Here is a 27612-nt window from a genome sequence, read left to right on the forward strand (position 1 = left end):
CTTAAAACTTATCGACGCGACACGGACAGAGCAAAAAAGTGCTCGTTCTCTATTCATTTCATTTCATTATCCACCTTGCTCCGCTCCCTCATCCTTTCACATAATTTTCTTTCATTTTTGCAATTTTTCATCCTCGCTGCGAGAATGTGAAATTTGGTCTTTCTCCGAGGTGACTCCGACGGTTGGCCGTCGCGCGAATTATTGCATGTAAAAATCGGGGTGATCTGAATCCTTCTCAAACCTCTTGGCCTCCTCCTGCATGCTCTCCTTGATCTTTAGTATGGCTGCTGACTCGTTCTGATCCTGCGAACCAACCAATACCAGGCCGGTTACAACAGCCGCCTTTCAGGCACCTTTAGAGGCACCTTTCGGCCGAACCCCGTCGCTTTAATCAGTTTCAATCATTTCTTTTTTTTTATTCGTGTCTTTGCCAACGGGGTTCATGTGCCTTTGTCTCTGTTTTTCTCCGATATTTTATTAATGAAAAATCACAGCGTTTTATCAAGACACGATCACTTCGTTCGTTCACACGATTTCGGCAATTTATTATTATTATTTTTTTTTTAAGTGCAATTAGCAAATAATAACGTACTAATTTACCGATCGAGATGAAATTCATTTATTAACTATCACTCTAATCATAAGCCATTATAAAGGAATAAATTTTAGTTTAATCGCATTTTTATAGCTGTACCATATCTATCAATTTCATATTTCATGGATGCTTATCCGCTATTTAATTTATATCAATGTATTTGCATTTATATTGAAACTATTTATTGATTTATTCAATTTTTTAAAAAATAAAATCTATTATTCGAGAAGTCATCGATAGCTTTTTATTTAATTAGAACATTTATTTGTATATAAACTTTAATTGCAATTTACAGCTTCAACAGAATTTGAATTGAGATATATGCTAAATGTATTTATTGAATCTATAGTTATTGAAGTAAAACTTGTAAAATAATGATTTTTAAAGCATTTCGTTAACGCGTTATATTTTCTGTACTTATTATAATATTTACTAGGATCGAAAAATTCGATAATGAGCTTAAAGAACAGAAACGTTTTTTCTAATAAAAATGATTTATAATCATAACGATACTATATAATACGAATTCAGTATAAAATATATTTATACTCATTTTTAAGAGAATAAATGGTAGCAGTAGTGTAACATTTTTCAATAATTGAATATTGAACGTGTCTTCGTAATCTTTATAGAGATTTTAAAATTTCAACAAATAATTTATTCATTTGAATACATTTTATTATTTATGTTGATCTCATTCGGTAAAGTAGTTTTCCAGTTTTTATTTGACACTTTGAACAAAAAAAAAACTGAAGTTTCGATCTTGAATTAAAAGCTGGATTATAATGGTGTTGGAAGAGGAACTCGATAATCCACAGTCGATTAATTCCTAATACTACTTACTATTAAAAGCATGAAATAAAAAAAGCTTCTATTCACTAATAATAACTCTTTCAAATTAATAATTTTACTGTGCAAATCCGCAATTACCAAATGAACAATTATCATAAGTTTATTTTATTTTTTTACCGATCTTACCTGTATTATTAATAAATTAAGATTGGAATGAAGAATAAATGTGTTAATAAATATTGCTCAGTCAATAAATATTTCCTTTAATTAAACACTACAAAAGAAATATTTACAGTAAAGAGTAAATTATTTTTTAAAGAAAAAATTGGTAATTAAATACTTTCGTTAGCATAAATTTAAAAATGAATCTTAAAAAATATGTAAAGTAAATATATTTTTCTACAAACTAAATTAAAATACTTATTTAAGAATAGGCATTCAAAATTAAATCCAAATTACTATATCTATGAACGAAAACAATAATAGGGGATTACAGTACAGAGATACGTATATACGACAAACTAAAATTTCGATTCATTTTGGCGTGAATATTCTTCTGCTTAGTGGCATTTGTTATTCGAATCCCGTTCCAACACCAGTTCAATAATATACACACCACCTACGTATATACACGTACTTTATACATGCATATACGATGTGGTGGCGGCTGTGCTTTGGCGGGGCTCGAAAGGAGACGCAAAACACGTGTGCGATTTTTGTGTGGATGAAGAAAGAACAAGGATTCATTGGGATGTGAAAAAAATGACAATATTTCTGAATCAGGGTGCTCTGACCCACAACACATGGACGTCGAAATGAACTTTGTAGTAAAATGTTTGAGAAAACAATTCGTTTTTTTGAGAACAAAAAAAAAAGAAAAAAAAGAAATAATAGAAAAATTTTTGCTTTGCAACCTCTTTCACACTCTCTCTCTCTCTCTCTCTCTCTCTCTTTCGTCTGCCCTCCCCCCCGCCCCCGCGAACATACATACACACATCCCGCGAATATTAAAATTTAAGGTGTTAAGCAAAAACAAGTAATCATCGAATGAAGAAGGAAATTTTTTTTTCATTTATGATCGACAAGATTTCTTACTTCGCAAACAGTCCGCAATAGTTTTTTGATATTTTACTGTTTATTATTATAATTATTATAACTATTGTCGTCGTCATCGTCATCGTCATCATAATCATCATCATAATTATCGTCGTCATCATTATCATTATCATCATCATCATTATCATCATCATCATCATAATCATTATCATCATCATAATCATCATCGTCGTCATTATTTTTAATTAATCTCTCAGGCATCCATGTGCTACAGGTCAGTACAGGCCAGTACTATATACAGCTACCAGAACCTTTTACTTGTCGAGTTTAATGCTCTTTAAAGGTTTATTAACTTACACATTTAAACACATCCATTTGTCATACACAGACAGCTTTTGTATTTCTATTATTACGTGCCACCGTACTTTACATACAAGGATGAATTTTCGTATTGGCTTGTAAATCTTAAAGCATCTCATCGATAAATTTTGGACTATTTTTTCAAATAACAAATAATTATTCAAACGCTATAGTTACCGAGATAATGATTGTAAGTTCTGATATAATATTTCGTTACAGGAAGAAAACAATTTTGAAGTAGACCAATAACGCACTACCTGTGAATTTTGTCACATAATCAGATATGTACAAAGCGTGAGTCAGATTACAGAAGAAATTTTATTGTTCACAGATTTCAAAACTTCAAGATCCCCTTTATCAATTAATATTTATTATATTGATTTTGAGCTATTAATTTATTTACATATTAATATTGGCCGTAAAATATTTTTAAAAGAGCAAAAATTGGATAATCGGCAAATTATTTCACGTCAAAGCATCACTTCTTTTAAATTTAAATTTATTTAAAACAAAAAAAAAACTCGAACTATTGATCATGAAGAGAACGAAATACGCTGGTTGTCTGTGCACGGAAAATGTAAAGATGGAAATTGCCAAACTGTGCACTCTAAGATAGAAATTAAAGAATAAAAACAAAAGATTGAACAAACAAAATAATGGTTAAAAAAACCGATAGAGACCGGCAGATAGTCATGTATAAATAGTCCGGTAGCCAGCACCCTGCGGGTTTTCGGTATTTTAATAAATAAAAAGAAAAACGCAATAGTCTCAGTGTAACAGGATTACATTTATTGTCTCGATCTCTCCCTTGGCATAGATATATATTTGTTATTATATTTTTTACGAGGCATATAGTATATTTTACAACGTGGGAGTACTCAAGTAAAGTCGGTTATGTTAAATAAAAAACAAACAAAAAGAAATAAAACAAAAATGGATGAAGCAATGAAGAAGGTACCAAGGCGCGTATCTTCATACTATGCGATAAAAGGTAAATCATTATGATTTTCATCCGGGCGATTAGTGATAAAAAAATTATGTATGCGTGTATGCGTTGCAACGTATATACACACACATCGCACACACGCGAATATATATTTATATATATTCATATATATGTATATATATATATACATATATACATATGTATATATTGATTAGAACATGGCAAGAGATTGACTGGCAAGACATTTTTTTTATATTTTCGATTTTTTTTCTTCAAAGCTTTTATTAGGGAACAGCTTGTCCGTCACTTTTCGATAACAAAGCACGAACCTTGGAACCTAATAGCAGTACTTTCGGTATCGAGTACACGATGCCGACGCGTTTTAAATTGCTAAATTCACTTCTTTTTTGCGTTTTTGTATTTTCATTTCTCTGTTAAAAATTATGTTCGCGCGCAGCGGCAAGCTAAGCACACCTTCTTATGTAGTATTAATCTAAAATAAGTATTATTATTGACAAAAAAGGCGAGAGAGTGTAATCTCTTAAATCGACACACTCAATTTGAGCCTTAATTAAGTCTTATCATTTATTTATACATACAGAGCACCATAAAATAATGAGATTATACTGTTTACGACGAGAAGAAAAAGCGTGTAGATGGCGTGCCGCTGACGCGTCGTATGTATCGTCATAAGGACGTCTCGATATTTATTTATTTTTGTCTATTTTATCGCGTTTTACAAATTTATATATCGATCGTCGAGTTGTCATTCTCATAATAATATTATTATCAACATTATCGCCATAATCATAGACGTCGTCATCACCGTCAACATGATTCATCATCGTCATAATCATTATTATAATCATAATTATCATCATTATCGTCACCACCGTCATAATCATCGTTATCATTATTATCAGGCTATTTTCAAAGGTTAAAAGTAACTAATAGCAGCATAGCATAGTCCAGTACTGACCTATAATCACCTGCGGACGGATGGACTTCTTCGCTTAATATACATTTTATTCGCTTTCGTTTTTAAATTGAGAAATCTCTCTGAAATATTCCTATGGAGTTTCTCAACATTCCTTTTCTCTCTGTATTTGCTTACACTCACTCAATTTTTCTTAGGTCCAGTACTCATACTGCCTATGTCCTTATATCCATATAAAAAATAGTAATGTTTCTATATACATTAACCTTTTGTTTTATATTTATAGAGCATTCACCTAATACTTTGTTTTCAAAAGTGAATTAAAAAAAAAAAAAAATGATCGAGCGTCAATTTGCGTTACACAGTTGTTTAACACTGGTATTCAAATAACCGTGTAGAAAATAATAAATATTATAATAAAAAATTAATTGCTTATCTATAATTAATTAATTCTAATACTTTAATTTATCATTTAAAATTCATTTTAAAATGATTGTAAATCGATTGAAAAAATTTTAATTTTTCATTAAGTACTCTCATTAAATAATTATACTTATACATAAAGACCTTATGTTTAAATTAAAATACAACTTTACTTGTAATTTAAAAGTCTAATAATTTAAAAGTATAAATACAAAATTATACTGAGTTCTTGTTTGTTGAATTTTCACCAAATGGAAAGAATTTTGTCCACTGTAATTTAAGAAATGAAAATATTCATTAGTGTATATTTTTGTTATCAGGTACTTATTAATAATTGACTCATCGATGTCATGAAATCATTCTCACAATATTATTATAATTATGCTTACTAATATGTGTCCGTGTGTGTGTGTCGCACGTGCATGTGTGTGGCGTGTCAATGTACGCGCTTAAACTTTCCAATTACAATTTTATTTATTGTGAATAACTTGTCAAATAACTGTTATACAGCTTGCCATTAAATTTTTCACACAAGTGAGTTTATATTTTCAGCAGGTGGAGGGACGCTATCTCAGTATAATTCTAAGTTAATTTCCTTTCCTTTCAGAGGAGATTAAACTTTCCATTTGGTAAGAATCATGACAATTTTTTGACTGATAAGTTAATTTAAAAGATATAAATTTTCTTTTGAATTTTATAAATTACATTGTTATATAGAAATGTTTATTTCAAAGAATAGTAGATATAATTATCGAGTAAATATTACTGATCACAACAAAAATAGAAAAAAAACCACAAACACTTTCCTTATGAAAGGGAAAAGATTATTACAAAATATATATTAAAAACAATAAAATAATAATGGATAAAAATTGATATAAGGATTGTGTCCTAATCACAGTAGACTGGACAGTCACAAATAACAGCCTTTTCGTTCACCAGGCACCTTAACTTATGTTCTATGTCTTCTCAAATAAATATTGATAAAGCCTAAAGTTATGATGATAAACTAAGGGCAATTTAAAATAATGACAAAATATTGAGATGAAAAATTCAAAATTATGACTTCAATATTAAATAACATGCAATCAAAATAAAGCTCAAATGTGTCGATTAAACTTAACTCTCTATGATCCTCTAAAGATTTAAAATCTACCTGACTGGTTTATTGAAGATAAATTAAAGATAAAAGTGTAAGTATTATTTTTTTTTATGAATCTTAATTTACATCATTCAAGAAATTATACTAAATGTGATAAGAAGGTCAATTACAAAAATTGATAATGTAAGAGACATCGAGGCCTAGTTTGCAACATTGTGAGTATTAGTAAAGCATAATACATAGTGTTGTATGGCGATATTGGCAAATTAAGTAATTTTAATTAATAAACAAATCCTGTGTAGTAAAAAAGACTTAAATTAACCTAACCTTTAAGCGGGTAGGTGCAACGGACAACAAATGCATTAAGTAATATGAGATGGTTTTCATTCGTTCATCAAAAAACGCGACAACAATCATTAAAAAAAGAATGGCTCTCACTCATTTGTTTGCTTGTGTTATATTTTGTGCATAATTCATTTGTAATTCAGAGGGGGATTAATTGGACATGGACCATTTTCTTTTAGTTTCGCTAAATCCCTCACTCTCTCTCTCTCTCTCTCTCTCTCTCTCTCTCTCTCTTTCTCTTTTTCTCATTGTTCCTGCAATTTTTCGTTTTCTACAGACGTGTTCCTCCGCAAGTTGCGTCCTGGTTGCGATTCTTTTAAAAAAACTGTCGACAATAGAGAACATGCAATTTATGCGATTAAAAACTCTCTTACATACAAGCTCAAAGCTGCGATAAGTTGTTGATTAATTTTATTAGGAATAAAATTCAAATTGTACAGCCCATTATTTATTTCTGACCCACAAGCTGAAAAAACTATGTTTGCAAAGATCTTGTATAGGAATGTAATGAAACCAACCGTTATCAACAAGTTTGATGGTGCATATTTCATTGTCAATAAAATATATTTTATTTTATAAGTATAATATGGTAATTTTATATATAAAAATTATTATTAAATTTATTTAATAGAAACATGAAGATTTAGTTTAAGGTTAAATAATTAAATCAAATCATATAAAATTGAAAAAGATTTGTTAATTGTCTTAACATATAGTACAAGATTTTTCTATAATGTTTATAAAATTTGTTTTCATTTATTGCATAATTAATTTTATTTCCATTTCCAATTAAAAAATAAAACGAAATTTCTTAATAAATTCCTATTTCTACATTATCGATGGAATTATTGATGAAATATTGATGGAAAGTAAATGACAAACTTAAATATTTTTTAACCTTAAAATTGTAAAAAGATGTAAGTATAATTCTTTTTTTCCATTACAAGGTCAATAACGATGGATTCATTCGCGTTCACAAGACTTAAAATGAACTCTAAAATATTTTATCATTATTTTTATCTCAGACTGAGAAAGCATCCCCTTTAAGTTATCGATAATGGGCGAAATATGATGCAAGATCTTGACCTTTAATAAAATTAAGCATCGAATCAAAGAAAATCTAAGTTTATTGAACAATAAGGCCAAATTTAACGAGTTATCAATATTTATTATTTTAAATCAAGAATAATAGAATATAAAAAAAAAATAAAAAATAAAAGAAATATAGCTTTTTGTTTCATTTATAAAAACAGATTAGACCAATTTGATAAAGTTAATAATTTTAGTGTAAGACCATTAGAATTTAGCTTACAATAAAAAAAGATTTGAAATAGTATTACTCGAAAATTTAATTAAATCTCGAGTCAACTTTTTCAAATAGAAACTTTCTTTGACTCGTAAGCATTCGATGCAAAATACGAATGCGAGAGCAATAAGTTATGTAATGTGCACAGCAAAGTTAAAAATGTATACTTTTTAAAAACGAAAGGAAAGGGAAAAGAAATGCAGTACAAAAGAAAGACTGAAGTTACCGAAGCACAGCTTGAACAGCGTGGCCCCAGCGAATGAACTCCCAATAACCTCGTAAAAGTGTATACCAAAAGAGGACATTGGACGCGTATACGTGCAAAATAAAGTGTATGGTATTTGTATCAAAGGACAGAGCAGTTATTAATCGAGCTGAGGAGTAGTGAGCAAAGGTAAAGATCTACTAAAAAAAAAGGGAGCATAGAAACAATATCAAATAAAAGATAAAACTATATAATGACGGCGATAGCTATGAGAGTAATATATATATATATAGATATATATAAATATATACATATACATAAATATATATAAATATATACATATACATAAATATATACATATATATAAATATATATAAATTAAAAAAAACACGATCACGTTAATTCGATTCTCTACATAAAACCGCTGATACTCACATTTTCGCCAGGTCCACCGAAGCCACCTAGATTATAGTCACCCATGCCGCTGCCACTGTCCTCTCGCGGTGTGCCTGGTCCGCCATTCGCTGGCGAGTTTTTCATACCATCGAGGCCGTCACCATTTAGTACCGGACCCATGGTGTTGGGGCCCATCGGCCCCATTGGCCCACCCTCCGGGCCGCCGCTCATTGGAAAGTCCTGAAATCAATTCACTCTTTGTTTGTGCATCTAACAAGTTAACGTCGTGGTATCTCATGCAACTTGAATTCGTCGATTGCTTTTAAACAAGAAATCAGCTTTCTAAAAATTCAGAATAATCTATTCTAAAGAGAACTCTGAATCGACTTATAATCCAATTAATTATTAAATAATTACATATTATTAAATAAATATATTGATTTATGGAAAATAAAAATACCACGTCTATCTATTATTGCTATTATAGAATATTTTATTCAATCTAGAGCTATTGATTTGAAATTCCTTATAATAATTGATTTTAACGTTGTATAAAGACTATAATGGTAATAGGCTCATAGTAAAAGAAATAAAAATAAAAATAAAAATACAAAAGAAATGCCGAGTCATACGTTAAAATTAATAATCACGAGTCGGCCCACGAAATAGCACCACGAAAGCCTTATTGTACTAGATATCAACAATATTATGAAGTCTTACGCCAGGCATGTTTCCTCCAGGTACTGGTTTCATCATCGTGTACATGTTCTCGCCACCGCTATTACTACTATCTTGGGGACTAGGCATTATCGGCGTGCCAGGTCCCGGAGGTCCGCTTGAACCCGGAGGCCCGCCGTAATTCCCAGGCGAAGACGACGAGTAATTCATTGGCTGTAACATCAAACGGTACTTTATCAACTTTGAGGGGAGAAGATGGAGAAGGAACATATCAAACATTATTTAAATTGCTATTCGACCAATTAAGTAATAAGCATTCTCCGCGATAGATAGATAAGCCGACATTTACATCTTCGGTAAAGATGCCGAAAGCATTAGAATTCTTATAATTACAATTATTCGTTAATCTTTTATTTTAATTATAATTTTTAAAAACGCTACCCTATAATAGTTTTAATTGTACACTTACATCACGAACAAAACTCGATAATTTATCATACTCTATTTTACAAATAAGCATAATAATGGAATTATTATATAATACATAAAATAAGATACCTTTTCAAATGAACGAAATGATTATCAAATTTTCTAAGTTAAAAAATTATTGCCGATAGAAGCGAATGCACATTCATCATTGTTATTTGCAATGTAAGATTTAATATGCGAATGAGAATAGTGGACTGAAATAAAAATTAACTCCTACCGAACTAGTATTTTAAGTTCTTAAACTTTACTTTACACTTTCAAGAACTCTTTTATTTTTTAATTTCTTTATAGTAATACATAACTATATTAATTATATTCATAATTAAATTTTTTATGAAATAATAAGGCGAAAGGTTAAATAATTAATGACAGGAGTGATGATACTTTCATCGGCTCCAAAATAATTAGTATTACTAGCAGCATTCTGAATCAAGTATTAGTGCATTGCCAATTATCTTGAGGATTCAATTTATGCCAAACACACACTTGCTGTAAAATAAACAACTATTTAATTTAAAGACACGCGTCCAAATATTACGATTACAGAGTAATAAATATTTACGTAAATTTCAATTTAAATTATCATAGTATAATAACAATATTCATAAACGAATAAATGATAAAACAAGATTAAACTTACTGTCGATGTGTTTGGCTGCCACTGTGGCCTGCCTCCAGGCCCCGCCATACTCATGGGCGGCATTCCGGTGCCACCAGGACCACCGGGCGCCAGGTTGCTGTTGGGTGGTGGGCCTCTAAGTCCGGGTCCATATGTGCCAGGGCCCATCGGCGGCATGCCGCCCGGTCCAGCCCTCGGGTGGTTCATTCGAGGATTCATCGGGTTCATGCCAGGCGAGCCTAGATAAGCATTTCGAAGTTTATTACCAAGGTCGTTGATGAGTCTAAGGATTGGTTGAAAACGAGTGCGAGCTACACTCAAAACACTAAATCGTAACAAGTTGTTCAGGTTTTTGTTTTATCCCGATATTATGTAGACTAGTATTTTGCTTATTGTTGCGGTTAATCATTAATTTAACGGGCTGAATTTGTACTAATAATACATTCGACTTTCAGCAGAGCGAGATCGATGGTTCTGTATACATATGATAAAAATAATTGGTAATATATTGCTTTGTCAATACATTATAATCGATGAAATTTTTTCTTACGTGTATTGCTGATGCTTAAAACTACGTATGGTACGCATTAATATAGACATCGATCTATATTTACAATCATATTATGATAATTATTGCGTATTAGATATATATTATGTGTCTAAGCTCTTATATGATACATCAATTTATCGAGTGCATTTTTTGAGAATAAATGTAGAAAAGAAAATAAAGAAAATATAATTATAAAGCTTTTACTCTTTAACACACTTCTACTTATTAATGTGAAAAAGAGTTATGAAACTTTGAGTCCATCGATCTTACTCCGCTCGTATTAAAAACAAAGCAAAGCAATTTGTTTTAGCCATGCTAGTGCAGCGGTGAACTCAATGCAGAGAAATAAATATGGTGCAAGGCAGGTGCAGTCTAATTCTAATATACATATAAGTATATATAAATGAGAATGAGAGATAGTCAAGCTGCTCAATAGACAATTCTTATTATAAAACAAAAAAAAATAATACAAAAAAAAAAACAAAAATACCAGTTTTTAATATTTGAAATAACCCGAAACAACTTAAACTGCTTGATCAAAATTATAGCTTCTCTTTTGATTTGTGCAAGGTATAAAATATAATATTGGAGTGGATGCTTGTTTGCATTAAGCTAACTTAAATTTTTTATTTAATATGGGTTTTTCGTTAAGTTTTTTTTTTTTTTTTTAAATATAGTAGATACTTTTATTGGCCCATGCTTTTATAAAGTTTCCTAATGCTATAAAAAAGCATGCCCATTGTCGTGTGATGTGTAAAGCGGATCTGTTATCCGATTGTCCAGTAGAAATTTTTGCGACAATGATATACTTTGAAGAAATCTTAATAAAATATTCAGTAAACGAAGTAAAGTCATTTATTCTTTCAATTCTCGTACCGTGGTCAAATACGTCAAATTTTTCACAAACATTTGCACAACATTTGCAAGCAACAAATGTGAATTATGCAAATGTATATTGACGAAATAAAAGTTTTTGACGAAGAATAATTTGTTTCCAAACTGTATCAGTTTACAATATGTCTGTTTCATGCTCTAATTGAAAACGTATCGAAATGAAAGACTGATATTTTTTGCTGATTGTGCGACGAAGCCAGTGCGTTTGCTTGCAAAAAAAAGAAAAAAGAAAAATGAAGTAACAAAAATTAAAAAATTAAAAATAAATTGTTAAAAAATAATAGAAAAGGATTTTAAACACTTAAATAAATGAATAACAAAAAATAGTGTAATGGTAAGGCGGCAAAAAAAGAAGAAAAAAGATGATTAGTAATCAAGTAAAAGAGAAACTAAGAGATATTGAAAAAGCCTGTTCTCTAAGTCATGTCAATGTGATTCAATTTGCTGGGTTGCTTCCTACCTTGCCACCCTACAAATTCTCCAGCTTCGCCTGAGGAACACAAGAGCACACATTAGTACTGCAGGTAGGTAAGATCAGATCAATCAATAGCGATTAACAAAAAGCCTAATTATTTATGCAGTGGCGCAGAGAATTCTTTATTTTATTAAAACTTTTTTTTCTTTTTCATACAAAATCCATAAAAAATTACCATTACTGCATAGATAAAATTATAAATATTTATAAAAACTTGAAAATAAATACTACCATTTGAAAGATGTATGTAAACATTAAAAAAAATAAATATCTTGTTGAAAATGGTTCTTTGAGAGCGCAAATTTAAAAATATAAAACATTAATTGTTATATATCCGTTGAAGAAGCGTTTACTTCTAAAACAAATCAAACAGTATATTGAACAAACAGTGAGTAATTTATTCTTCTATGTATTGACTTATAAAAAGGTGAAAAAAAACAAAATAAATAACTATTAATAGTCAGTCGGTACTCAACTTTAACACAAATATCGGTTGATTTACGAATTGTGAAACATAATGTTTAAAAGTACCACTGTTTTATATTTGCCACTAGACAGCTCAAAAACCAGTCCACTCCACATCACAGCAATCCAATCCAAATTTAATATTACTTCCTCAATTAATATTGCTGTGTGGTTTTTGATACGCATGCGTAAATAATATGCCATTCTCCTTTTTTGCAACGCTTCTCAATGCTAAGAAAAACTTTGATCAACAACTACCATGAACAATTACTCACCTTGTCTCGTTGGGTCCATGCTGTTAGGCATCATCGGTTGACCTGGTGGCTAAAATTAAAAATATCATTATTAACAATTTATCAATTTGCCGAATAAAAGTCTATAATTTTTAATTAAAACTAATTATATTCAATGCAAATTTTCAATGCAACATCAATGTACGTCTAAAGTTACGACCCATGATCCAAATTATTTTTAAAGATAAAAATTTTTTTGAACATTAAAGAACTTACTCCATTGAAATCATTTCCCATCTGTGGCATACGAACGTTTGGTCGAGGCCCTGCAGGATACCTTGGACCCATGAACTGTAACAGTAATCAATAAAGTTAATCGTGATGCTAAAAAAATAATTGAGTTAAAGCTTCCCGGAAAAACTGGTTTACTATTTATCAACCACCAAATAAGTAATAGGCCAAAAAAGCATTAATAAAGTCTTTTTTTAGCAATGAATCCGGCAATATAATTGATCATTCTTCAAATTTATAATTTTATTATTTAACAAGTTGTTTTTTGAACTCAGAAAACTATATTATTATAGTTTTCTTATGACAATTATAAATAATGTAACTTTTTACCAATTATTCATATATTCTATTAGAATAATTACACAATTATTAAAAATATTACTAATTACTTTAAAAAATAATTTCAATAAAATTAGAATATTTAAATACCAATTTTTCAGTAAATAATATAGTTTATTTAAGGATCACAAGATTATTATATATGATTAAGATATTAAGCAATATAAATTATTTGATTTATAATTGATTTATAATAAATAAGATCTAGATAAAAATAAATTAACTGCGAAAAGAGCATCTTGTTTAAATATTTCTTGAGTTCAAAGAGAAAATAAAGATGAATATAAATATTAAATGTAAAATTTGCAGTAAATAACCAGCATAAATTTTATACTATTTATACAAATTAATAATTATTTTAATAACAACATTTATAGGTTACAGATCAACATTCAATGTAATACATTTTGCCAGGAATTCAGACAAGATGGCTAATTTTCCATTACTAAGACAAATCGAGATAGCAACACAAAAATCAGAGAACAATCAACAATTAATATCAGAAAGTAAAAGACCCGAGTTAAATAAAATATTTTTAATAAAAAATATATCACGAAAGAATTTAAAGAAAGATTAGATCTATAAGAGTACTATGACAAATAGCAAAAGCATGTAGCTTCATAGATGTAATTTATATAATATGGAGCGTAACTAAAACAACTGAAAGCATCATTTTATGCTAAAACGTATTTCTATGTACATGATGTATTCTTTAATGACTACAATTTTCTTACATATCTTAAATATTTTGGAATTATTAAATATTTGTGTAATTGATATGATTTCAAAATTTATTTGACATCGATGTTAGTAATTCTTTTTAAGAATAAACTTTCCAAAAAAAGGAAAAACGTAATCTTGTTACACGTTACAGTCTTTTGATCTAATACGAAATTTAATAAAAGTATGTTTTAAAAAGTTTATAATCAATTAAAAGTCGAAATGTAGTTCGTTTATAATTTTATTACTAATTTTTAATATGAAATAGAATCTAATTTGTCAAAATTATGCATTCCATTCTCGGTTAATCTGATGCAGCCAGGAAGTGAAAAAAAATAGTGTTACAAGTAGAGAAAAAAAATGAATACAGAAATAGTGCACACACCACTATATTACATGATAACAATTAATGAGAGTGTAGAAGCATTTTTGGATTTTTCTGAATGACGGCTTACCTGGGTGGACATCATCTGCGAGTGTGGGGGCGGGGGTGGCTGGGGGTGCTGGGGAGATGGCTGTGATGAAGGGTGAGTGGGCGGAGATGGTCGCATTGTCGAGTTGTTCTGCAACAAGCAACGTAAAACGCCGGACATGTAGGCAACATTGCGATCCACAGGCAATTAAAAAAATAATAATAAAAAAAAGAAGATAAATAGTAATAATAAACAGCTAGAAAAAAACTAATGTAGAGCGAAGATGATAAGAGACGTATGGAGCCGCGGGGGTGGTACGAGCCGAAATACAAAACGTGGGTAGAGTGACATGTTATTTTATTTAATTTACAGATAGAACGAGACATCAGGGATGTTACGTGATTGCCTTTGAAAATTAACAATGGTCACTTTACCCTCGAGATGTCGATTATACGACGCGTAAAAGCTAGATCCTATCATGTATTATATATTGACTGTATAGTGTGTATATTAATAAAAACTCGGGTTATAGATGAAAAAGATTAGAAGAATCTATGCTATTAAATATAAAATCTACCGTTTCCTTTTATAAAAAACATTCGAATAGTACCGATTTTTATGCACGTCATTTATAAACACTAATTTATTTTAAGAAATACAAAACAAATTGAATGTACTCAATTAATCCTTTTATTATGTATTGGAAGATAATAAAGACAATTAATTTTCTTTATATTTAGTTTCATTTATCGACACAATGGCTGATTTTATTACTTTTGACATTTAAACAAGCTTTAATAACTACTATAAATAAATGCAATTAAAAATATTTGATTTCTGTATTGAGTTTACATATCATATTGTATTTATTTAAAATAAAATAAAAGTAAAGACAAATAATGTACTTTTCGTTCATTTTTATAGTGCATTTCAATTTCAATTGAACAGAAACCAAAGTGGCACATACCTACGTTTATTTAACATTATTAAAATGCATAACACGGTATATTGGTATATACATTGTTATATACGGCACCGTATATCCATGTATATCGTTAAGGGTATATAGCTTTTACGCGATATAATCTTAAACATAATGATTATAGAGTAAGATAAACATAAGTTTTCAAACAGATGGATTATGTATAAATGAGAACAATATTTACAAATAGAATTCAATTTTTTTAACATTCGAGCTATAATGCATTTTCCTTACATTACAATCTAAATAAATTAGAGACGAAATTAAACAAGCAATATCTTATATCTAAATCATTTTTTATAGAAATCGAAAGTATATGCTAGAAACGTTTTTATATTGTTAAAAAATTTAGCTCTACGAAAAATCATATTAATGTGATTAATGAAAAACTCCTTTAACATTTCACATTTTCACATAAATGATTTTATAAAGATAGATTTCTACCAGGCTAAGTTTCCTATAGATTCGTCATCGGTTCTTGAGATCTTACTTCCCACAAATAAATAGTCGACAAGAACTCGCTTAGTTTTAAAAATACACGTTCGTTACCTAAATAACAAAATATATGGGTTTGAAAATAATAGTAATATTAATAATAATAATAATAATAATAATAACTGGAATATGTTAGACAATATTTTCTCCTTAATTGCAAGTCCTGTAGACCACTTATACAACTACACTACAGTTTAGGCAAGCTTCGGTAGTAAAGAAAATGCTTCGTCGTTGAATCTCGTATAGATTGACGCTTTTTACACCGATAGTCTCAGATTAATGTAAGTTTTGAATTTTATGTATTGTACGGTTAATATGCATGATTATATGAACCGTCCATATAAAAGATTAACGTTGATACCTGTTACCTTAGTACACATATGCCTATCAATTTCATAAACTATTTTCTATATAAATATCATTTGGTATTATAGTAATATTCTCTCGTTACGATAACAATGATAAAAACGTCAATATCGAAGCGAGGATTCAACTTATAGTCCGATACACTTGAGATATACCGTATTTTGCTCTAACACTATTTCTAACATCCACACGTCATTATTCTGTTAAAGGATATGCCGATCCAAAACAATTAAAACATAATACACGAATGCACATACACGTGTTAGGTACACAGTAAAGATAAATATACATAAATACAGATGAAACAAGCAGTGGAAAGATTTATAAAGATTTTATAAGAATTTGGGTCTTAACATGTTTAATTGACAATTATTATTTCATAGTAATATGCGATAATTATTATAGAAATCACGTTAAGCTACGAAAACAAAACAAGTCTTACACACATCTGAAAACAAGTTTTTCTTTTATGATTATTTGATTTTTCAAAGAAAAAAACTATATTAATAATAAAAAAAGAGAGAAGCAATAAATTTAAAACTTTATATTTCCATATAAAAACGTGACAGAGCATCATATAAATGCTTGCTAAACAATTATTTGTCGAGAAACATGAAATAGTTTAGTCACAATTAAAATTTTTTAGTAATATACATGAAATGTTCAAACACAATGATTGTATTAGAAACGAAATGGAACTTGTCAAATATTAGCGGTAAAATATAAGTAAATTATAGAACAATTTTTTTATTAATAACATGAGATAAATTCCAATTTATACGTGGCTATGTGTGAGAGCGTGGGCGCGCGTGAGTGTGCATGTGTGTACATAAACTCTCTCTCTCTCTCTCTCTCTCTCTCTCTCTCTCTCTCTCTCTCTGTGTAATATCGATTATATTTTTATTATACATTGTAAATTTTACTACATTTTACCTTACTATTTTGTTCAGGACTTTTTTTAGTTTTAACACAGAATTATTTAAAATTCCGAATATTTTTAAGATTTTAATTTATGTAAAACGTTTTACAGATATTTTAATTATGTTATTTATTTAATCTTTACAGTCAACTGTCACTTTTAATTCAACAATTAGTTTTTGCATAGAAATTTTTACGAGCACACTAATGATTTGAGAAATACATTCAATGATGATATAAATCTAATTCCTACATTAAAACCGAAAAAATCAAATGTTATATAATCTCTATTAAAAAGTTTATAATGTTTTAGAAAGGTATGTAATATATCGAATTTATCAACAAAAAAAAATGTAGCAGAGTCCAGAGTATTATGAAATTTTTGACGCGTCTATTTGTTATGTATATATTCAATGTACATATTCAATTATTATGGACGGAAAAAGCTAATTCATTTTCTCACTTAAGCTAGTACCAAGTTAAAAAATTATAAATAGAATACGTATTTAAACTTTTTTTAATAAGCGTTGGAAATTGCAGATTAATTCAATAAAATAAAATATGTAAAAAAAATTTAAGATTATATTTTGATAAAAAAATTATTAATAAACTAATTAATAAAGACATTAATATGCAAGTTATTTTTTTTATGCAAGATATTTAATTGAATAAATTACTTGTGTCAATATTCTAAATTAACTATAATTACACATAAATTCGAAATTTGGTCAGATATTTCATTTAATTAATAGCTTTTCCTTAATAAAAAAATCAATCACGATATTAATTATATCTTTGCTTATTGTATACTATGAACTTAACATTTATATAATTTTGTAATTTTAATTATCTGAATCAAATTATATTTTCAATATAAATGTCAGAAAGAAACCATTCGCATCGTCAGAATAATTAATTTAAATTATGCTTTTAACTGCTTAAAAATTTGATAAATTCAACATTTGTATACTGCTATAAAATTAATGTCTTTGCTTTTTATACTTTTAAATATCTCAGAGAATAATAATAAACCTAAATATACAATTATTATAAACGCATAACAAATGTTCTACCGTTTTTTTTGGAGAAGTATATATGATTGATAGTAAATTTAATATCTTTCACTTTGATTCTCATTTTCACTCTCACTTCTCTCACGCTCATTCTCTCTCTCTCTCTCTCTCTAGATATATATATATATATATATATATGTATTCATCTCCATTTCTCATCTTGAAGGATATATATTTTTATTTTTTTATTTAGGAAAGATCATCACTCGATTGAAAGTACAGTAAATAAAAAAAGCGAAACTGTAAAAAAAAAGTAGGAAAAATTATGTTCCGAACAAGAAATTATTATCAGAAAGTTACGTGAAGATGTACGAAAATTATAGTATGATTTTACCTGCGCTTTTTTCGGCGTTTATTTTTCAAAGCATTAAAAGATTGCGGTATTGTGCACATTTCGCGACTATGTACCGAGAAAATGAGGAAGAAAGTTCGAGGTGTAGGGGTGAAAAGGTAAAAAGTGATCGTAAAAGGGCAGGAGCAGGAGAAAGTTAGCAAAGCAGGAAGGAATGAAAGAAAGAAAAGCCCGAGGAAATTCGAAGGCCTTATACTTGTCTGTCGTGCACACACAAATATATACATAAATATACTGGAGAGGTTAGGGGGTCACGGATCATAAATACAAAATTTATTAAATATATTGGAGAGATTGACACTTACGGTGAAAAAACCAGGTGGCATTGGACCGCCAGGCATACCGTCATTTGGAGGCATCTGTCCAAGAGGCGAGGGTGCCGGTCCAGCATTCTGTGAATACAGTATTATTTTTAGATGATCTTTAATTTGTCAAGAGCTTGCATAAATTCTGCATGCGGGCGACTTGTCAATTATAATCTTCATGGATATTTGATCTGGTGTTTACGTCTCCAAGGTATCTTATAATTTTTTTTATTATTTCAAAGGTACTGGCACTTGTTTATTTCAGTTCTGTCAATTGCGGTTACTATTGGTATAAATGAATTTAATGAGTTGCTCAAGTGTAAAAGATGTTTAAAGGCGTCAATACTTTCTTACAAATGCAGTCATACTATTAGAGATTTTTATTTTTTTATCATTATATTTTATGAATGTATTTTATATACTTACGTGCGCAATTCCGTTAACTCCATATCCGCTATTTACGAATCCCTGAAATTAAAAGATTGATAAAAATCGATCATACTTTTACAGAGGAAATACTGATAGTTTAAGTAATGTTTTTGCATGAAATAGCTGGACTTTTATATCTAATGCGCGTGAATAATGTTAACAATAACAATGTCAATGTTTCAGAATCAATTGTTTAATGATGATAATAAACAAGTAATAACGCTGATACTCACATAATCGTGGAAAGCTTTGGCTTCGCTGCTGTGTTCGCAAGAATCTCGGCGCTCAGGTGCTGCGCAGTACAGGTCCCAAAACACGCTGAAACGTTCGAAGAAATTAATAATTATATATCTTTACAATTTTTAAAATTTTGATACTTTCTTTTTTTATTATATATTAGATTATTCTTTGTTACTTACCACCACCAAGAATGAAGAAAACCAGGAGGCTCCCCGAGCGTTATATTTTTCTCCCATCGAATCTATTACAATTATAATGTCGCATTATTTAATGAATTCATAAGATCTATAAACAAATTAGTTAAATTTTACTGTACCTCAGATAAAAATGTTTGTGCTGCTTTCTGTGCACCAATATGTAACAAGTATTCATATACATATAAAGCTAATCTGAAAGACGAAAATAAAATAAATAATAAATAACTATTATATTTAATTTCATAAGTATGTATATTCTTATATCATAATTGAAATTTTATAATGTAATGAAATATAGTATTTTATCTATCTGGACATTCAATCCTTTGTTTAGACATTTAAATTTTCACCTAGTATTTTGGAAAATGTTTAATAATTCTATAACCAAACTTGTTTAAAATATAAAAATAACTAATTTATTATTATTATAAGCACCCTATAATTGTTTATTAAATATAGAAAATTATGTATTTATATTATTTCATAAATTGCTTTTGTCATGTTAGCTCGTATAATGTTATAAATAATAAAGCTACACAAGAAATAAAATTAGAAATCATTTTCGAAAAATATTCCGAAAGCGTGATAAAATGTATTTGTTTTCATCATCATTTGAGCATTATTTTTATATTTTCAAAAACATTTTGGCCATAAAATGAAAATGATAAGAGAAACAGTTTGTTTTAATTAAATTGAAATGTAATGTAGTATTTACATACTTATCGAGGGAGGGAAGGAGAGAAAGAGAGAGAGAGAGAGAGAGAGAGAGAGAGAGAGAGAGAGAAAGAGAGCGAGAAAGAGAGATACCGTTAAATATTAATTAAGATACGTTCGTCATATTTTAAATATAATTGTATGGAATAATAGACTTTTTATTTAATATAGAAATCGATTGTCCTTATTGTTCATAAGAATGACGCAGATCTAAAAAATTGTAACGAATTACTAATGTAAAACTTTTCTTTTTGAAGCAGCAAAATCCGAGCATTTGATACATCATTTAAAAAATCATCATCTAGGTAAATTAAAAGACCTCGAATACATTTTCTCGGTATTAGTATGCTCTGTCCACTCTTACAAAACAATTTCACTAATTAAAAATGTAATAAATGCTCGCTATGGGTCATCTACAATAGAACATTGGCTAAATTAATAGGCCACAATTTTTAAGCCAATCTCCTTAGATATTTGTTGATCAACGGAAGCAACAGTCAAACCCCCGATCGACCCAAACCAGGAAATGTAAAATCGTATCGGTAAAGAAAATCCAAACGCTCGTGTACGTAGAATCGGCGAGAGCAGGAGGCGAAAGATAGAACAGCGTAGCGGTAGCCAGGAAAAGGTGGCGCGATAGTCGGTGAAGGGGGACGACAAGAGGGCCGTGGATTTTTTCGCTCGTTCCTCTCTCGCTCTTGTTCCTCGTGCCGCGTCATCGTCATCGCGCGGAGAAAGGCAGAGAGGTAACAAGAGGAAGTAAGACAGGGCGCGGGCTTGCAAGCAGAAGAGAGATGGGAGAAAGCCTCGATTGGAGGAGTAGTCCCGGATCTTCTCAGGGGTGCTCAAATCAGCAGCTTACGTGGGATGATGATGTAGTCGACTGTTTGAGCACAAGATGCTTCGACAATGAAAGACAACTATTATACGGCATTGCACAATGTACAAGGTTCCTTTACTCCAGATAATGTATCACTTTATTTTCAAATTCATCGATCATTATGCTTAATCGTAAGTTCTTTCCTTGACCATTGTCCTCGGATAGGATATTGACCCTAAACTTCGTATATAATCGAACACGATGATGAGAAACGTTAAAACGAAATTTCTATTTTAAAGTATTGATTTTTATTAGAAAATTCACTGTGATTGGCAATCGTCGAATTCAATAGACTTTATTAGCAAACTATAAAAACTTCCGAATGGAGTGAAATTTTTAGTTGGATTATGGTGTTATTCGAAATGCGCATCAAAGTTAATAAGAAAATTTCACATTAATTTTTTCATTATACACTTTTGCCTCTTTTACAAGGATATAGTATTTTTTATTAAACAAATCAAAGTTCAAATATCCAGTGCACTTATGTGATAAAAATTCATTCGTTACACACGAATACCAAAAAAATAGAGTCAATTACTTAATATAAAGTAATGAAAATAGAATTATGATATAATTCTAATTTACCAAATAATTTTCAATAGTTGCACAGTAGTAGCAAGTGCATTAATGAAATCAAATTTGACGTAATAAATAATCACCTTCAAAAAGTTTTAACGCATTAATATATCAATCGACATTGAATTATTGTAAACATCATTTTACTACGCATGACATAAATAGAAATAAAATTATTAACAATATTGAAATACCTACTATTACAATTATTACATTGGGACACGAATTTCAAGATATAAATATTACGCTCCAATGTACATAAAATATGTAAGCACAGTGTGCAAGAGCGAAAGGCTTGATATCGTCGCCATGTTGATTTTCTTTTCTTCGCTACTCATATACTTCTGCCGCAAGTGACCAGGTCTGCATTTATAATTGCAAACCAGACACGATACCGAGAACAACAAGCATGATTATTCTACTTGTTCGGTTCGTGGATTATATTAAAAAATAGAGATGCTTAAAAAACATCATCGACATCGTTTTCAAATTTTTCGCGTTGAAAAATGGAAAAAGTTTTGTATGATGAATCGTTTCCAAAATTATACATGTCAAATTTTATCTTAAAAATTCATGGTGAATGGGTTAAAAGGTTCCGAATTTGCTACACATTTGTCAATACGTGCGCAATTTTAGAATTTAACATAAATTTTATGTACAAATTTTGAAGAATTGAATTTCAATATCTGAAATTAATATATAAAAATATGTTTTTACAGTTATGTAGTCGATAGTAAGAAACTGATAATATGTTTTAAAGTGTTGATTTGCGAATAATCACCTATGTGCTAAATTTATGAAATTTAAAAATATATTTACAAGTGTTTCATCTCTTTCTTCACTGCTACTAATGCAGTGAGAGAAACTACTATACGATCACCCTATCGACAAACAGATTTTACATAGCAACCTGTAATTTTGTATTTAGTCCAAATTACAGGGCAACTTCAATTTTGAACAAAAGTTAGGGCAAGAGCCAAGTCCGTATTGACTCAATAAAGTGGATAAGATGTTTATTGACACTTTGACACCTCGTTAGTGAATACTGATCCCAGTTTTTCATCAGATTATGGGTATAGATTTCACGAACCAAGTGAAAATTCATGTCATGATGCCTCGCTCCAAAGTAATTAAAAGATTTAAATGTTTATGTAAGGGGCAATGGTAACTCAGCAGGCAATAAGGCAATGCAACTAGTTCAGTGGCGTTATGAAACAACGACACTATTGTTATAACAATTGAACGAAATTTGCGGATGAAGAGGATCGAGTCGAGGATGTAGTGTTCGAAAAAAAATATTTAAGATATAGCATGAAAATTAATTGCTTGTGATTGAGGTTTGTAGGATCACAGAGTGTAGATACTGCCGTCCAAGTATAATAGCTGAAATCCTCAAAGGATATGCAACAATTAGATTGGTAATTTCAAACAGAGCAAGATTTACACTAATTTTTCAGAGTACGAAACTTATAGCGATTATTCTACAATTATACATCACGAACGGTATTTATGATCCAGCACCTGCTGCTAATTAATTTTGTTTTTCAAAAAAATATATAAAAAAATATATATAATATAATAATATATATAATAAGGCGAATATTTGATGTAAATATTATGTCCTACCAAGGAAATTCACATATCCAGACTTGAGTTAAGGGACACACGCGGCCACCACGTCCAGAGGTCCTCGTTCGATAGTAACGCCTTTATTTTAATTAATTAAATAGTAACTATCATAAGTCATTAGCATTTCCTTCCAAATGCAAGTAAAAAATCTGACTTAAGATACATACAGATAGTTCTAGATAAATGTACAAATATATTTAGAAAATTATCTGAAAATCTCGAATTGATACAATATAAATATTGACATAAGTTTTTATTCTGTCCGTCAACCTCAATTAACAGTGAAAGATGACTAAATTATTTTTAAACAACTTCTTCGCTCGTTATGATGGATCATTATTATACATTTAAGTCATTCGAGCAACTTATGAAATGTAACTAATTCTTGTTTTGCAATAGTTAAAACTGAAAATTGACTTAAAACAGCGCCGTAAATATGAATTAAAAAATTGTTCTTTTATATTTTAATATCATTACGTGATTATAACGACATCAATGCACATAAAATTTAATCATCCCGTACATTCAATTATAAATTAATTATATACCTAACACTAATACTGGCGCTCAATTGCGCCGATAAAATTATAAATTAAATACATTGAAGGAGAAATTCGTGTGGTATTAATTATCAACACGAAGAAAAAAACAATAAGAATAATAATAAATCTCTAAGCCTATCGCATTGTTCGCAAGTTAATAGTTGGGGAATAGCGGCAGCAAATTCCAAAACTCTCTTTTAGTGCATGGATTTTGCAACGAAAAACCGTTGCAGCAGCCGTAGGCGAGAAAGCGGTTTACATCCCTTGTGCATGTATATGTCTGTACATGCGCGAGTTTCTTTCCTTCTCTCTTTGCTGCAAAGAGAACTAGGCATGAGAGTGTGGCACACTTCGATCGACAAAATTAATGGGAGCGCGTCGAAAATCCCGCTTTGGAGTTGCCATTCACCGTAGAACTCGCGCATGGCGTCTTGTACATTCAGTGGGCTTTTCCTTTGTTTACATCACGCTCCACCGTGCATTTTATTTATTTTAAATTTTTTACTCCTCACATATCTTTCGGCAGTCCTGTTAAATGTAAATTCTTAATCCAATTAATTTTTATATAGCGCATCGTTATTCGGATGTGAATATTACATAAATGATTACTACAAGGCTACACTTAATTTACTATTTTAAAATCCGACAAAACTTTGATTAAAAATGTTTTTAAAAAATGACGATTTTGCGCCATGGTGAATTATCATAATTTTTGTTTATTATACTTCTGACTTACTTACCTCTTATGAAATAAGCTTTAAATATTTAACAAAATTAACCAATTTTCAGAAATACAAAATTAACAGTGCATTAACATTTTTTCATAAAATTAAAATTTCTTAAGTTAATTTTATTATAATATAATAATAAAAAAAAATAATGTAACCGTACTTATTGAATTAAAAAAAGGAGATATGGTTGGATTCAATTTGTTTATCACAATAATTTTTTTCATTGAATATATTTAAAATCCATATTATTATTTCTTATTTACAAAAATTTAATTATCATAGTTCTAGATTTCTCAATATTTCAAAATAAAATATATATAATTCTACATTACCGTGTCATGTTTTCGTGCAAAAATTCGTGAAAAAAGTGTATCCAAACATTTATTTTAAAATTAGCAATATCCTACATGTCCCTTATTATTATTTACTACATTTGAATTGTTCAATATCATTGGTCGAGGTAATTCTGCGTGTGTGTTCATAGATATCCCCCCTCTCCCTCACCCTATGCCCCCACCCCCTCATACATGCATAAAGATTAAATTAATAACGTATTATTATTAAATAATAATTATCATTCTAATAATTCCAAAACTAAATCTTTCTCTTCAGTCTTTAAGAAAATGCGATTCTAATTAAAGCTGAAAGTATTGCAAAGTTCTAACTAATATCGATATTTTTATAATTGATAAAAGAAATGTTCGATTATACTTAAATATTCACATACTCTACGAATTACTTTGTTGCATGCCTTGCATAAAGTTAACGAAGGCTGAGTGCCAATAAAACAGTTTTTCTTTATTGTAGGATAAAATTGAATTTTTGTTATGGATTGTGGACAAAATCTTCATAAACTTTTCGCCAATAATATATTTGTATTGATAAATGTAAATATATAGCGAATATTAAATATGTATATATGTAAATTAAAACAAATTAAAAAATCGAAGTTATACGTTTTTAAAAAATTTATAATTTTTTTGGTTTGATATTTTCATTTTTTTTTTTTATAGCAAAAATTGTATTGCTGTTGATTATCAAACTGCTGTGAAACTTTTAATGTAATTGTAGATAACAACATATTCAATGTCTGTTTACACTACTATAACTCCATACTTTTTATCCTCATATAATGTTTTAAATAACAGATTTCAATATCGTCAACTTTGAATGTCGGCCATTTTGTAAATATTCGATTAAAATTTTTTGTAAACTACTATAGGAGTCCGTACTTATAAAAATAACGTGCCTTTTTATTGCTTTACTTTAAATGATTTATTTATCAATAATCGATAGCACCACTAACGTATTACTTGAGAATACGCAATTTTGACCATAACATTTTATGCTGAATTTTGCATAAGAGTTGTAAGAAACTGTGTTATAATGAATTAAACATTGTTTAATTTAATGAGTATTTTGGAATGTCGGCCAAAACTCTTAGTTTTGTAAGAATACTAGCGGCAGCTTAAATAATGATTAATAAATTCGCATTTTTTCAGAAAATTTTATGTAGCGTTAAAAAGTACTTATTATCTTTATATCAACTTTTGCGCTTCATTACCGTTAAATTAATATGTTAATATAGAGTATATTAATCATTTGTTAGTAATTTTGAAATTATAAATTTTTTTAAACTAAATGACTTCGTTTTTTGTTCCGGCAAGTTCTAATACCTGGTGATTCAAATGGAATATTTTTCATAACAGCCACAATGATTAATTATGTAATAATATTATATTTAACCGTGAGAAAAAAAGATAATTTAATCATAAATTTGTAATCTCGATCTGACGAACTGTTCATAATATGATGTTGAATTAAAATTTTGGAACATTGTTAATCGTATATATAGAAGTAAGATGCTTGATGAGCCAACGAATCATACAAAATCCAAACGTCAACAGTCACTGACGCATTTTTTACACATACACCGCGCTCAAGTTAAGTCGTTTCAAAAATGAAAAGGAAGGAATGTGCGTAACATTGACGTACGCGATTATTAGTAAAGCTTATTATAAACAAAGGATTTAATTGCGACACACGTGAAAATTCAAGGTTACCGTATAATTCGGTACGGCAGAGTAGAAAATGCCGTTCGAGAGATAAGATCTATGTTGCTTTATCCTTCTATATGGAAGAAAAATGCGAGAATAGTCAGAGTAATTAGAGGGGGAGTCGAGGGCAAGCGAGGAAACCGTAATTTTCATTGGCTTAAGAAAAACCGGGAAAATACGTCGCAGGGATGCTGCTAAAGGAGAATGGCGACTCGTTGACGCAACGGGATTAAATTAAAAGAGAATAAAAGGAGAAAAATGATAATAAAATGACGTACTTCTCCCTGGCTTGGTTGTCCGAGGGCACCGACGAGCCCTTACCCTTGGAGTACATGCTTGCTTCTTATCCCGTGCGGTATCCTCGTCCCCGGCGTAAACACGCCGCTCCCACTCCGGCACACAAGGACGCCAGCGGACGTTCGCACAGTCGTCGATGTCGATGACGGTGACGATGACGACGCTAGGCGGCCAATATACCTCCCACTCTCTCACGCACT

At 29.7% G+C, this 27612-nt stretch overlaps 1 protein-coding gene across 5 annotated transcripts; it reads right to left on the bottom strand.

Moving 5' to 3' along the window:
• Ssdp (Sequence-specific single-stranded DNA-binding protein) lies at window positions 1–27612 on the bottom strand. 5 transcript variants are annotated; one of them, XM_011498261.1, is made up of 14 exons: window positions 27394–27612; window positions 20106–20178; window positions 19969–20030; window positions 19783–19867; window positions 19547–19588; window positions 19121–19207; window positions 14672–14779; window positions 13143–13217; window positions 12909–12957; window positions 12154–12183; window positions 10271–10488; window positions 9184–9354; window positions 8503–8703; window positions 1–303 (listed from the first exon to the last, which is right to left on the bottom strand). In XM_011498261.1, the coding sequence occupies exons 1-14, from the start codon at window positions 27447–27449 to the stop codon at window positions 199–201; spliced, it is 1362 nt and encodes a 453-aa protein (XP_011496563.1). In that variant the 5' UTR covers window positions 27450–27612; the 3' UTR covers window positions 1–198. The 5 variants fall into 5 exon arrangements, with proteins under 5 accessions (XP_011496563.1, XP_011496593.1, XP_011496571.1 ...); XM_011498276.1 differs by lacking the exon at window positions 1–303 and adding an exon at window positions 5301–5379; XM_011498283.1 differs by lacking the exon at window positions 1–303 and adding an exon at window positions 6373–6881.

This window comes from Ceratosolen solmsi, unplaced genomic scaffold (assembly GCF_000503995.2).
Source record: "Ceratosolen solmsi marchali unplaced genomic scaffold, CerSol_1.0 scaffold10, whole genome shotgun sequence".
In the NCBI taxonomy this organism is placed as follows: Eukaryota; Metazoa; Arthropoda; class Insecta; order Hymenoptera; family Agaonidae; genus Ceratosolen; species Ceratosolen solmsi.

Excerpts from the sequence above, each read along its gene's own strand:
- Ssdp (XM_011498261.1), bottom strand. The coding sequence starts at position 27,449 with ATGTACTCCAAGGGTAAGGGCTCGTCGGTGCCCTCGGACAACCAAGCC. Across the intron at positions 12,184-12,908 it reads CATGGACCCAACGAGACAAG|GCGAAGCTGGAGAATTTGTA; the intron begins GTGAGTAATTGT and ends TGTGTTCCTCAG. Across the intron at positions 8,704-9,183 it reads CTGGAGGAAACATGCCTGGC|GACTTTCCAATGAGCGGCGG; the intron begins GTAAGACTTCAT and ends AATTGATTTCAG.